Raw genomic sequence first — 14,367 nt, 5'->3', positions numbered from 1 at the left:
ACACTGCTATTGTGCACAAGCCGTAGATAGTTATTGCGTAACTGCTCAGCAAGAAGATTCTTAGTTTTGAATTCAAATTTGTAATCAATTGTTTAGCCTTTCAAAATCTTCTGTATTCCCAATAGCTTTCACGGTCGCAATGGAAATTGAAAAGAATCTATTTGAAAGGAGCAAACTGAAAATCTAGAAAAAGCCGAAATAATGCTCCTCCTCAAGGCTACAAAGAAGACTTGCAGGATAAGAAACAGCGACAGACGTAATATCGCAAAAATATTCTATTCAACATCAATTTCTAATTCATGTTCAGAAATGGGAAAAAATAAAACGGAGCAACCCCACCCAACTGCAGCTAGATTGCGGATAGGGCCGTGCACTCTGGAAGGTGTAGTTTCTGTCTGGAACAGCATCGGCAACTGGACATTGTTGTCTGGGCGAGGCGGACTACAACTCCCAGCAGGCACTGCGTTTCGGCATGACCGCATCCACCGCAGTGTCACGTGATGTGCCAGCCCAGCCTTAGTCGGTGGGCGGCTGCAGTGCTGCTTTTGTTCCGTCTCTGAAGGAGCGGTGCTCGGGCGGGTTATAGTTCTGCAGGTACTCACCATGTCGGAAGGTGGTGGAGGAGGAGGAGGAGGAGGGGAGGACGGCACGACCGGTCTAGAAGTGACCGTGCAGAATGTGGCCGACGTGTCGCTTTTACAGAAACACATCCGCAAGCTGGTGCCGCTGTTGCTGGAAGATGGCGGCGACGTGCCGGCTGCGCTCGAAACGGCTTTCGAGGAGAAGTGTGCGGTGGAGCAGATGAAAAAATTTCTCTCCGACCCGCAGATGCACACGGTGCTGGTCGAGCGAACGACTCTGAAAGGTTCGTGCGGCGCCGAGGCAGCGAGGAGTCCGGGTCCTCACCCCCCCCTTCCCCCACAAAGCCGGCCGCACCCAGCCAGCGGCTGTCCAAAAGCCGGGTCCGAGAAAGAACAACACCCGCTGCAGTGTTGGGTTGTGAAGGGTTCGGTGAGGAATTACGGGGAGAGTCTGAAACAAATGAAGGAAGCGGGACGGGAGTTTGGGTGGGTAAGAGTCTGTAGCAGACAAAAGGCTGTCGATGGAGAGGCCGCTTCTTGTGACAGCTCCCGAGCTCCGCTGCAGGCTCTCCCTTGAGGTTGATGTAGCTCATTCCTCTCATTCCCCTCCTGTAGTTCAAGTTATGGAAAACCAGTTATTTCTGGAGACAAAAAAAAAACCTTTTTCTGATTTGAGCAATGTATGAACCTCCACCTCCCCACATTTTAAAACTTTAGGGACATTGGATTAAATTTCTGCTTAAATGTAGTATTTAATACTGTTAAATATTATTGGTTGTCTTTGTGAACAAATCCGTGGTTTGGAAAGAGGAAATTTATGTAAATTGACGCTTAAGTGCTTGACTTCATTATTACTTTAGAGCTGAGTCAGTATATAGTAGAACTTGTGTTTTTCCACCGAGATTGATCAACGCATGAATATAACATTTGCTTTATGTGTCAGCTTTATTTTGATCGGAATTAGTTTTCAACACATGCAATTGTGACCTCCCCTCCCCGTTGTATATAGGCTTGTTTGGTAAATACATTATCCTACCAAATAGTTGTTCTGGGCCATTCACAAACAAATCTTAAAATAATACTGCTTACGCTTGTTTTGTTAAAACTACTGAAGTGGAGGGCAGATGTGAAGTTAGGACAGTACGTTTGGTGGAAATAGTAAATTGTTTTCATGTGGTAGTGTTGTCTGGCTCTATTTACAGATTAGCATAGTTCAGAAGGGAATATTGAATGGTTTTGTGTAAATGTGTTATGGAGTGCATCAGAATTAATTTATTTTTCTCTTTAGTTATAAAGGATTCATGAGTTACGTATGCTTTAAATGCTACTTAGTATTGCAGTGTCAAATTACCGAAAGCATTTAGGTCAGGAGTCATCTGCATTGCAGTGTTCTCGAACTGCATTTTGTCTTGGTCCTCAACTGTCATTTCAAGTAAAAATATCCAATCCGCAGCTGAGCAGTAAAATTTTTGGTTTCACGTGCAAATTATGGACTACCTTTTATTAAATATATTTTATTTAGTCTTATTCAGTAAGGAACTTATGCTTAAGGGTTAATGTAGATTTTTGTTTTTTGGGGAAGGAGTGGAGAAATAGCTACAGCTGTCATTTCTTTGCAGTTTTTGGATGCTCATAAAAAGAAGCACTGTTAGTGAAATGTTGAACTAACCTCAGACAGGTACAATATGGATGTTTCTTGTTAAAACATTCTTCAGAATCCTTAAATGTTTCTGGAATTTTTGGTTGGCCACCAGGTGGAATGTGAAAGTAGCTGTGGGTGACCTTTAATCTCTATGATCATCCAGCCTGTCCTTGGCACCTGTGTATATGTGCTTACTGCTCTTGCACCATTTACAACAATAAAGCATCTGAAGCAATTAAATAACACTGAAATTTTGCCATAAAATTGTTTTAGTAGCAACATTGTTTTTGATCAAATTGCTTGATTATGTACTCCATGGATGCCATCAGATTTTATGTATTTTAACACTTGTTTATTTAATAGAGGATGTTGGAGATGAAGGGGAAGAGGAGAAAGAGCACATTGCTTACAACATTAACACTGATATTCATTATGGACTTAAGTCTAACAGGTACTGAGTTTTAGATTTATGAGCATTTATGCAGATTAGTATTCATTCAATAACATTTGTCACTCTGATCTAAAGTGTACTGCTGAAAAGTGGCTCCGGTCTGTTAGAATTAATTATGAAGTTACGTTAGTGTCCTACTTGCATACTAATTTTATAGTGAGATTAATCTGCTTTTGGGAAAACGAACCTCTTTTTAAAAAATATTCCTTTGCGTATGGATATGTATATTTGTACGCAATCTAGTTATTTCCGTTTTAGTTTCAAAATGTTTCTGCTTCTAGTTTGGCCTTCATCAAGCGTACTCCAGTTATTGATGCAGATAAACCAATTTCATCTCAGCTGCGTGTTATAACACTAAGTGAAGATTCTCCATATGAAACATTGCATTCAATTATTAGCAATGCAGTGGCTCCATTCTTCAAGTCGTACATCAGAGAGTCTGGCAAAGCTGACAGGTACATGTTCATGTGTCAACATATAGTACATTTGCATTTCTATGTAGATGTTAAGTCCAGCATTAAGTCTTGCAAAGTTATATATAGATTGCCCTTAATTTTTAGAATGTCACAAGTATATGCTAACTTAATGTGCAATTGATTTGCAATGTGATCACAATCTTTAATCCTTCAGTTTGAAAAGTTATTGCATTTTGACTATAATGGGCATCAAAATGTCTGCCATCATATGCTGTTAGCAAAACCGACCACCTCCACAATAATAAAATGCAGTGGTTAGCCAAGTAATCAGAATGTTGGTTATAGATGACCTTTATAAACTGTTTGAACCTTGCTTTCAATTTAATCTCTGCTTCTTTCCCTGCCAGAGACCCTTCCATTCCCATTCCCACCCCCACCCCCTCCCCTCACTCCCTGTTGAGATTGGTATCTGATTGCTGTCTGATATTCATCATTCTCTTCTCATGTCCCATCATCTTGATCACCATCTCTACAGAAGATTCTGTAGGACTCCTCACAATTGGAAAGTTCAAAAGAGGGTCCTTTTGCAGATTATAGGATGGTACACTCCCATGTTACGACTAGTTGCAAAGTCAGGGGTTCTATAAGCTACATTCTTGGTTCAGTGGTGACTGCCAGTGGCTTATATCTAATTGTATGATAATGAAACTTAGGGATGTAACTATGTTGCCTTTGTGACTCTTGCACAAAATCTCAGTCCCTGCAGCAGGCTGAGCAAGCATTTGATGAGATGCGGCCTAATATGGATCAATAAGTTGCTTTATGTCACAGTAAGCTGAGCATCTAGAACCACAATTATAATCAGACTCAATTAAATCAATACAGCCTTTTGAGTAATAGCAAGATGAACAAAGTCTGTTCAACTTTGGTTTCATAAAGCCCGAGACCAAGCTGTGAAGGGAAAAGCCATAGGATATCTTCAGTAGGTACTCATATCCTCTGTTTCATTGCAGCAAGATCTCAAAAGGAGGATAATGTTTGCTTGCAGGAAGTATTTTTTTCAATGCTTTTGTTTCCATCTGGGTTCCTTTGGTCCATCTCCCTATCTAACAGATTTTCCACTTTAGATACTGTTGGGGGAGATAGCTTCTCTGGGGAATATAGCAAGAGCCAAGTCTGTGGCACCATAGGTGGCTCAGTTGCACAGGAGGGGAGGAAAAGGAGTGAGAGCTATAGTGATAGGGATTCTATCATAAGGGGTACAGATAGCATTTCTGTGGCTGCAAACGTGAGTCCAGGATGCTATGTTGCCTCCCTGGTGCTAGGGTCAAGGATGTTAGAGCGGCTGCAGGGCATTCTGAAGGAGAGGATGAACAATCAGAGGTCGTGGTACACATTGGTACCAACGACATAGGTAGAAAGAGGGATGAGGTCCTGCAACAAGAATTTAGGGAGCTAGGTAGCAGATTAAAAAGCAGGACCTCAAAGGTTGTAATCTCTGGATTACTCCCGGTGCTACGTGCTGGTGAGAATAGAGCAGATGAATGCCTGGCTGAGGAAATGGTGCAGGAGGGAGGGCTTTAGTTTCCTGGATCACTGGGACTGTTTTTGGCAAAGGTGGGACTTGGACGGGTTGCACCTGAACCGGAATGGGACCAACATCCTTGCTGGGAGGTTTGCTAGTGCTGTTGGGGGGGGGGGGTGGGGGGGATGGGGGTTAAACTAATTTGGTTGGGGGATGGGATACAGAGTGGAGGGTACAGTAGGGTATGATGCTCAAATATAGAAGAGAAACTGTCTGGAAGGCAGAGCAAATATCGACCTGTTAAGGCACAAGTGAAAAATGCAAGGCTGGATTGCATCTATTAATGCAAGGAGCCTTACTAATAAGGCAGATGAATTGAGGGCATTGATTAGCACTTGGGCATATATTATTGCTATCACAGACATGGTTGAGGGAGGGGCAGGACTGGCAGCTCAGTATTCCAGGGTATAGAATTTTCAGGCGTGACAGGGGAGGGGGTAAAAGAGGAGGTGGCATTGCACTGTTGATCAAGGAGTCAATTACTGCAGTAAGCCTCAAATGAGGCCATATGAGTAGAACAAAAAAGGGGAAGTCACTTGGCTGGCAGGCCGCCAAACAGTCAGGGAGAGATACAGGAGCAGATATGTAGGCAAATCTCAGAAGTGTAGCAATAATAGGGTAATTATAGGGGATTTCAACTTCCCCAACGTCAACTGGGATAGACTCAGTGCAAAAGGCTTAAAGGGGCCGAATTCTTAATTTGCATACAGGAGAGCTTTTTGAGCCAGTACGTAGAAAGTCCTACAAGAGAAGGGGCAGTACTGGACCTAATCCTGAGGAATGAAGCCGGATAAGTGGTAGAAGTGTTAGTGGGGGAGCATTTCGGGGATAGTGACCATAACTCTAAGATTTAAGGTAGTTATGGACTGGAAATAAAGGTACTGAATTGGGGGAAGGTCGATTTCAATGTGATAAAACAAGATCTGGCCAAAGTGGACTAGAGGCAGCTACTTGTAGGAAAGTCCACAACAGACCAGTGAGAGTTCAGAGCCAACATGTACCCGTTAAGGTGGAGGGTAGGAACAAGAAGTCCAGGGAACCCTGGATGTTAAGGGATATAGAGGATTGGATAAGGGGGGAAAAAAAGGAAGCTTATGGCAAATTCAGAGCGCTGAAAACAATGGAGGCACTAGAGGAGTATGGAAAGTGTAGCGGGGGTACTTAAAGGAATTAGGAGAGCAAAGAGGGGACATGAAAATACAGTGGCGGGCAAGATAATGGAAAATCCTAAGGCGTTTTATAAGTATATTAAGGGCAAGAGGATAACTAGGGAAAGAGTGGGGCCCATTAGGGACCAAAGTGGCAATGTGTGTGTGGAACCGGAGGGCATAGGTGAGCCTTTAAATGATTACTTTTCGTCTGTGTTCACTATGGAGAAGGACGACGTAGGTGTAGAGATCAGGGAGCGGGATTGTGATCTACTTGAACAAATTAGCATTGAAAGGGAGGAAGTAGTAGCGGTTTTAGCGGGCTTAAAAGTGGATAAATCCATAGACCCAGATAAGATGTATCCCAGGCTATTATGTGAGGCAAGGGAGGAGATAGCACGGGCTCTGACACAAATTTTCAAATCCTCTCTGGCCACAGGAGAGGTACCAGAGGATTGGAGGACAGTGAATGTGGTACCATTATTTAAGAAGGGTAGCAGGGATAAACCAGGTAATTAAAGGCCCGTGAGTCTAACATCAGTGGTTGGGAAACTATTGGAAAAAATTCTGAGGGACAGGATTAATCTCCACTTGGAGAGGCAGGGATTAATCCGGAATAGTCAGCATGGCTTTGTCAGGGGGAGATCGTGTCTAACTAACTTAATTGAATTTTTCGCGTAGATGAGGGTAAAGCAGTTGATGTAGTCTACGTGGGTATCAGTAGGGCTTTTGATAAGGTCCCGCATGGGAGATTGGTTAAGAAGGTAAGAGCCCATGGGATCCAGGCCAGTTTGGCAAATTGGATCCAAAATTGGCTCAGTGGCAGGGAGCAGATGGTGATGGTCGAGGGTTGTATTTGCAAGTGGAAGCCTATGCCCAGTGGTGTACCACAGGGATCGGTGCTGGGACCTTTGCTGTCTGTAGTGTACATTAATGATTTTGATGTGAACATAGGAAGTATGACCAGTAAGTTCGCAGATGACATGAAAATTGGTGGTGTCATAAATAATGAGGAGGAAAGCCTTGGATTACAGGGCAATATAGATAGGGTGGTAAGATGGGTGGAGCAGTGGCAAATGGAATTTAATCCTGAGAAGTGTGAGGTGATGCATTTTGGGAGGACGAATGAGGCAAGGGAATATACAATGGATGGTAGGACCCTAGGAAGTACAGAGGGACCTTGGTGTACTTGTCCATAGATCACTGAAGGCAGCAGCACAGGTAGATAAGGTGGTTAGGAAGGCATATAGGATACTTGCCTTTATTAGCCGAGGCATAGAATGTAAGAGCAGGGAGGGTATGATGGAGCTGTATAAAATTCTAGTTAGGCCACAGCTGGAGTACTGTGTACGGTTCTGGGCACTATAGGAAGTATCTGATTGCACTGGAGAGGGTGTAGAGGAGATTCACCAGGATGTTGCCTGGGCTGGAGCATTTCAGCTATGAAGAGAGACTGGATAGGCTGGGGTTGTTTTCCTTAGAGTGGAGAAGGCTGACGGGTGACCTGATTGAGGTATACAAAATTATGAGGGGCATAGCTTAGATAGGAAGAAACATTTTCCCTTAGCGGATGGGTTAATAACCAGGGGACATAGATTTAAGATAAGGGAGAGGGGGTATGAGGAAAAAAAATTTCACCCAGAGGGTGTTTGGAATCTGGAAAGCACTGCCTGAAGAGGTGGTAGAAGCAGGGACCCTCGCAACATTTAAGAAATATTTAGATGAGCACTTGAAACGCCATAGCATTCAACGCAATGGGCCAAGTGCTGGAAAATGGGATTAGAATAGTTAAGTGCTTGATGGCCGGCACAGACACTGCCGAAAAGCCTGTTTCTGTGCTGTATAACTCCATGACTCTAAATTTATTCTTTGCTTTACCAGGGATGGTGACAAAATGGCACCATCTGTTGAGAAGAAGATTGCAGAACTGGAAATGGGACTTCTCCATCTGCAGCAGAATATTGAGATCCCAGAGATCAGCCTCGCAATCCATCCAGTCATAACCAATTTAGCTAAGCAGTGCTATGAACGTGGAGAGAAACCCAAAGTCACTGACTTTGGTGATAAAGTGGAGGATCCAACCTTCCTCAACCAACTGCAGTCTGGTGTGAACCGTTGGATTAGAGAAATTCAGAAGGTAAGAGTTTATCAAATCATACTGTGTTCAATGCTTTACCGATATGAGACAATTAAAAACTATCCTTCATAAAATGTGCAAATGTTTAGCAGTATTTTCTTATGGTTGTGGTGGAGATTGAAGCTGAACTCTGCAAGTAGATAAGAGTTCAAAGTGAAATTTGAATATTTCTGCATACTTTATTAATGTTGAACAGTCTGATGTAACCTTTTGGCTTCCTGTACGATGGTACTGCAGCCATTTTGGAGATAAATATGTAGACTCTGCTGCTTAAGCAAAATCGCTTAGTTTAATGTAACAGTTGGCAATCCGGATTTAGTATTAATTTAGCAAACTGTTGTCATTTTTTTATTTTTGTATGGTGAGGATGTGTAGATCTAGGTTCTGTACTCAAATGAAGTCTATTGTATTGATTTGCCTGCCACTATTCTGCTTAATGAGCCTGCTTTGGCTTAAAGCTAAAAGTGTCTGGTGGTGGCTTTTCATCCAAAGGCTAGAACATGTGTGCATGTTGATTTCAGAAAGAAGGAATCTCGAAAATAGGAGCAGGAGTAGGCCATTCAACTAGATCATGGCTGATCTACCTCTCAACTCTGGGCATTGCCATATTACCACATTTGTACATATAAGATCAATTTTCAGTTTGTCGAGCAAAGGTTCATTTTTGGAAGTAGTCCTTTTGGACACAAGGAATATCTAGTGAAGCCCTAAAAAGTAATGGAAAGCTATTGACAGTCTTGTTTAAATGTTAGTTATGGTGAGGGAATGAACGTTTTACGTTTTATTTAGCAATGAACATGCAATGAAAAATACTTTCAAAATATTAAATCAACACTCAGGAAAGTTTGCCCCCAAGCAAGATTGCAAGTTATGTAGGCAGTTCTGTGTTGTGGACCCACACCCACACTGAATTGAAACTAGACAAACTCATTTTATATAAAACCCACATAATTAGTAGAAAAGACTTTTTCATTTGATTCTACGTCACAGTAGTGAGAAGACTCTGCATGAACTCTGCCATCTAGTGCCCAGATTTTTATTTTCCCAACTGCAGTTTTCTCCAATCTCTTCCAGTATGCACGCTATTATCTTGTTGGCTAAAATGTATTTTTTAAAAAAGGCCTGTACATCAGCCTCAATTTTTGTCTTCCCCTGTATTCGTTACTCTGCAAATCAGAATAGACTTCTATCAAAATGTTCTTTTAGTGTTGTGATTCAGGAATCTTCAACCTTCGATATTGCCCTTTTGCCTGTCTTTCCTGACACCCCCAAAAAAAGACAATGGGATTCTGCTTTTTCACACTAAGTAATTTAACCTGTTCTGGTGATGTGTTATTTGAGAGTCAATTGATTACGATACTTCCATTAGAAAAAGGAGATGTCAGCGACAGTGGCGCAGTGGTTAGCACCGCAGCCTCACAGCTCCAGGGACCCGGGTTCGATTCTGGGTACTGCCTGTGCGGAGTTTGCAAGTTCTCCCTGTGACCGTGTGGGTTTTCTCCGGGTGCTCCGATTTCCTCCCACATCCAAAGACCTGCAGGTAATAGGTAAATTGGCTGTTGTAAATTGCCCCTAGTGTTGGGAGGTGATAGGGAATATGGGATTACTGTAGGGTTAGTATAAATGGGTGGTTGTTGGTTGGCACAGACTCGGTGGGCCGAAGGGCCTGTTTCAGTGCTGTATCTCTAAATAAATAAAATAAAATAAATAAAATGAACCCTTGTTTATGGGATACAGACTAGGAGAGTAAAATGCAGATGGCATCTTAATTTGACAACCACAGCAACTCTCATCTTGGCATTTCCAGTCTCTTCAATGTGTGTACATCACCTTCCACAAACAGTGGATGCTGATGGGACTGTGGCTATAATGGCATGTCCCACCTAACTATTACTGGTCCACCCCTTTCCTCCAGCTCTTCTGATTGGATGTCCCGAGGCCACCAAAGGCATGACTGGTCTTGCCATTTGCCATATCCCTTTCAATTTCTTGTTTTCATTAGTTCCAAATTAATCCTAATAAGATGAATCTTTGCCTTCCATCAGGTCTAAGATAACATAGAGGTGGCGAAATATCCTTACTTTACTGGTAATTAGTAACCTCACCAACATCTGAAGAACTCAATTTATGTAACATGCCTCATGAAAAGCACATTTGTTTTATTCGGTTGTGGAATGTGGGCGTTGCTGGCTAGGCCAGCATTTATTGCCATCACTAATTGCCCCCGAGAAGGTGATGGTGAGCTGTCGTCTTGAACTGCTGCAGTCCTTGAGGTGTAGACACTCACAGTGCTGTTAGGAGTTCCAGGATTTTGACCCAGCGACAATAAAGGAACAGCGATATAGTTCCAAGTCAGGATGGTGTGTGGCATGGAGGGGAACTTACAGTTGGTGGTGTTCCCATGCATCTGCTTCCCTTGTCCTCCCAGGCGGTAGAGGTCGTGGGTTTGGAAGGTGCTGCCTAAGGAGCCTTGGTGAGTTGCTGCAGTGCATCTTGTAGATGGTACGCACTGCTGCCACTGGGCGTCGGTGGTGGAGGGAGTGAATGTTGAGGGTGGTGGATGGGGCGCAAGTCAAGCGGGCTGCATTGTCCTGGATGGTGTCAAACCTCTTGAGTGTTGTTGGAGCTGCACCCATCCAAACAAGTGGAGAGTATTCTATCACATTCCTGACTTGTGCCTTGTCGATGGTGGAGAGGCTTTGGGGAGACAGGAGGTGAGTTACTCACCACAGAATTCCCTGTCTCTGACCTGCTCTTGTAGCCACAGCGTTTATGTGGCTACTCCAGTTCAGTTTCTGGTCAATGGTAACCCCCAGGATTTTGATAGTGGGTGATTCAGCAATTGTAATGCCATTGAATGTCAAGGGGAGATGCTTAGATTCTTTCTTGGAGATATTCATTGCCTGGCACTTGTGTGGCATGAGTGCTACTTGCCACTTATCAACCCAAGCCTGGATGTTGTCTAGGTCTTGCTGCATATGAACATGGGCTGCTTCAGTATCTGAGAAGTTGTGAATGGTGCTGAACATTGTGCAACAGTCAGCGACCACCCCCACTTCTGACCTTATGATGGAGGGAAAGTCATTGATGAAGCAGCTGAAGATGGTTGGGCCTACAACGCTACCCTGAAAAATTCCTACAATAATGTCCTGGGTCTGAGATGATTGACCTCCAACAACCACAGCCATCTTACTTTGTGCTAGGTATACCTCCAACCAGCAGAGAGTTTTCTCCGATTCCCTTTGACTCCAATTTGGCTAGGGCTCCTTGATGCCATACTCGGTCAAATGCTGCCTTGATGTCGAAGGCAGTCACTCTCTCCTCACCTCGAGTTCAGCTCTTTCGTCCATATTTGACCCAAGGCTGTGATGAGGTCAGGAAGTGACTGGCCCTCGCGGAACCCAAACTGAGCTTCAGTGAGCAGGATATTGCTGAGCAAGTGCTACTTGATAGCACTTTGCTGATGGTTGCAAGTAGACTGATAGGGCGGTAATTGGCTGGGTTGGATTTGTCCTGCTTTTTGTGCACAGAGCATACTTGGGCAATTTTCCACATTGCCGGGTAGATGCCAGTGTTGTAACTACTGAAATAGCTTGGCTAGGTGCGCGGTTAGTTCTGGAGCACAGAACATAATACCATTCTGGATTGTAGTTTGTGACCTCATGGATAACTCAATACGTTATGCTTGTGGAATTGTACCATCACAAGATGACTGTGTTTCATGAGAGTAGGGGAAGACGTTTAAAATCAATTGTGCAGTCATTTTTTTTTTCCTTTATGCTTTTGAGACTCAGTCACATTTCTGTCTACAAACATTTAATGTATTAACCATGAACAAATTCATTGATTTCAGTTCTTGGCTGGTTATGTATGTCTGAGTTTCCAACCAGGTTGATCCAAAAAGAGCTTTCAAGCAGCATTGCAGATATAGAAACTGGAAAATATGGAAGATTGGCAGATGTAGCAAGAGTCCCAAAGGATAGTTGTTTGTATGCATTCTCTAGTACCTTGCGTAAATGACTGCTCTGCATCTTCAAACGGGCGAGAGTTGAATATCACATTTGAGCCAGATTCTGCTCCTCTTACCATGTCCAAACACGCATGCTCTGTTAATCGCAGGAGTGATATTCATCAAAAACTGGGCTGGCAATCTTTATTCCCTTTCTGCTTGTTCAGGGGTTTTGAGACTTGTTGCACACCTTACTGCAGCTGGACTAACCACGTGACTCAACACAACTTGAGACCTTCCTGTCTTTTTAACAGCTCAGTTCCCCACACAAAGGAATTTTGTTAATATCTAAAGGTAAAGCTGACCTGTACTGATATACTGTTCTTTCAAAATCTTATATGTAGGTAACCAAGCTTGACCGTGATCCTGCCTCAGGGACTGCTCTACAAGAAATCAGCTTCTGGTTGAATTTGGAGAGAGCCTTGTATCGCATTCAAGAGAAACGAGAAAGTGGAGAAGTGCTCCTGACTTTAGAAATCTTGAAACATGGCAAACGTTTTCATGCCACTGTGAGCTTTGACACTGACACTGGTATGTATTTGTGTGCACTTGCACATGTGCCAGATTTAGTTAACAGCCTAAAGGTGTGTGAACATTTATCAAATAACGGTCATAATATGATCGATTTCAAGATGGTGTTTAAAATGAAGAAACATGAAACAGCTACGAAGATTCTAGATTTAGGCATGGCTAACTTCAATGGGATTATGAGACAGTAAACTGGCCAGATCTGTTGATGGGTAAAATGACAGATGATCAGTGAAAAGTATTCAAAAAAAGAAATTCAATATGATACAGAACCAGTTTATACCCCTAAAGGGCAAGAGTTCTACTTGTCCAAAAGGAGAGCTTTGGACAACTAAAAAAAAAAGTAAGATTCAACATAAAACTAAAACAAAAATTAGCACAGATCCTGATGAATAGCAAACATGTAAAGAGTGACAAAGATGGTGAGCTATTAAAAGGGGGTGTGGAAAGAAACTCTTAAGGGATATTAAGATCAGCGCATCTTTTACAATAGTTAGGAAAAAGAGACTAGTCAGAAGCAATGAGGACCCTTGAAAACTTGTAACAGTGATGTCATAGAAAATAAGGTGGACATGATTAAAAAGCAGGACCTCAAAGGTTGTAATCTCTGGATTACTCTCGGTGCAACGTGCTAGTGAGTATAGGAATAGGAGGATAGAGCAGATGAATATGTGGCTGAGGCGATGGTGCAGGAAGGAGGGCTTTAGTTTCCTGTTTCTGGCAAAGGTGGGACCTGTACATGTTGCACCTGAACCGGAACGGGACCGACATCCTTGCTGGGAGGTTTGCAAGTGCTGTTGTGAGGGGCGGGGTGGAGAATTTTAAACTAATTTGGCAGGGGTATGGGGTACAGAGTGGAGGTACAGTAAGAGATGATGCACAGTCAAATATAGAAGAGAAACTTGAAGGCAGAGCAAATATAGACCTGTTAAGGCACAAGTGAAAAATGCAAGGCTGGATTGCATCTATTTTAATGCAAGGAGTCTTACTAGTAAGACAGATGAATTGAGGGCATTGATTAGCACTTGGGATTATGATATCACAGAGACATGGTTGAGGGAGGGGTGGGACTGGCAGCTCAATATTCCAGGGTATAGAATCTTCAGATGTGACAGGGGATGGGGTAAAAGACGAGGTGGCATTGCACTGTTGATCAAGGAGTCAATTTCTGCAGTAAGGAGGGATGATATCTTAGAAGGTTCCTCAAATGAGGCCATATGGGTAGAACTTAAAAAGAAAAAGGGGGCAATCACTTGGCTGGGAGTGTACTACAGACCTCCAAATAATCAGGGAGAGATAGAGGAGCAGGTATGTAGGCAAATCTCAGAGATGTAAAAATAATAGGGTGGTAATAGGGGATTTCAACTTCCCTAATATCAACTGGGATAGTCTTAGTGCAAAAGGCTTAAAGGAAGTGGAATTCTTAAAATGCATACAGGAGAGCTTTTTGAGCCAGTATGTAGAAAGTCCTACCAGAGAAGGGGCAGTACTGGACTTAATCCTGGGGAATGAAGCCGGACAAGTGGTAGAAGTGTCAGTGGGGGAGCATTTTGGGGATAGTGACCATAACTCTGTAAGATTTAAGGGAGTTATGGAAAAGGGCAAAGAGAGACCAGAAATAAAGGTACTGAATTGGGGGAAGGCCAATTTCAGTATGATAAAACAGGATCTGGCCAAAGTGGACTGGGAGCAGCTACTTGTAGGAAAGTCTACATCAGAACAGTGGGAGTCTTTCAAAGAGGAATAGTGAGAGTTCAGAGCCAACATGTACCCGTTAAGGTGAAGGGTAGGGCCAACATGTCTAGGGAAGCCTGGATGTCAAGGGTTATAGAGGATTGGATAAGGGAAAGAAAAGAGGCTTATGGCAGAT

General features: G+C 43.1%; 1 protein-coding gene across 2 annotated transcripts in view; it reads left to right on the top strand.

The window, feature by feature from the left end:
* Positions 1-508: 508 nt before the first annotated feature.
* dync1h1 (dynein, cytoplasmic 1, heavy chain 1) overlaps positions 509-14,367 on the top strand; it is a 102,682-nt gene continuing 88,823 nt past the window's right edge. For both annotated transcript variants that reach the window (XM_068038924.1, XM_068038925.1), the window contains exons 1-5: positions 509-865; positions 2,587-2,674; positions 2,956-3,129; positions 7,705-7,960; positions 12,314-12,500. In XM_068038924.1, coding sequence (XP_067895025.1) covers positions 604-865; positions 2,587-2,674; positions 2,956-3,129; positions 7,705-7,960; positions 12,314-12,500 — 967 coding nt within the window. In that variant the 5' untranslated portion in view covers positions 509-603. The remainder of the gene's footprint in view (positions 866-2,586; positions 2,675-2,955; positions 3,130-7,704; positions 7,961-12,313; positions 12,501-14,367) is intronic.

The sequence above is a fragment of the Heterodontus francisci genome, chromosome 9 (genome assembly GCF_036365525.1).
Source record: "Heterodontus francisci isolate sHetFra1 chromosome 9, sHetFra1.hap1, whole genome shotgun sequence".
NCBI lineage: Eukaryota > Metazoa > Chordata > Chondrichthyes > Heterodontiformes > Heterodontidae > Heterodontus > Heterodontus francisci.
The sequence above is the reverse complement of the archived record's forward strand: the minus strand, read 5'-3'. Positions and strand labels throughout refer to the sequence as shown.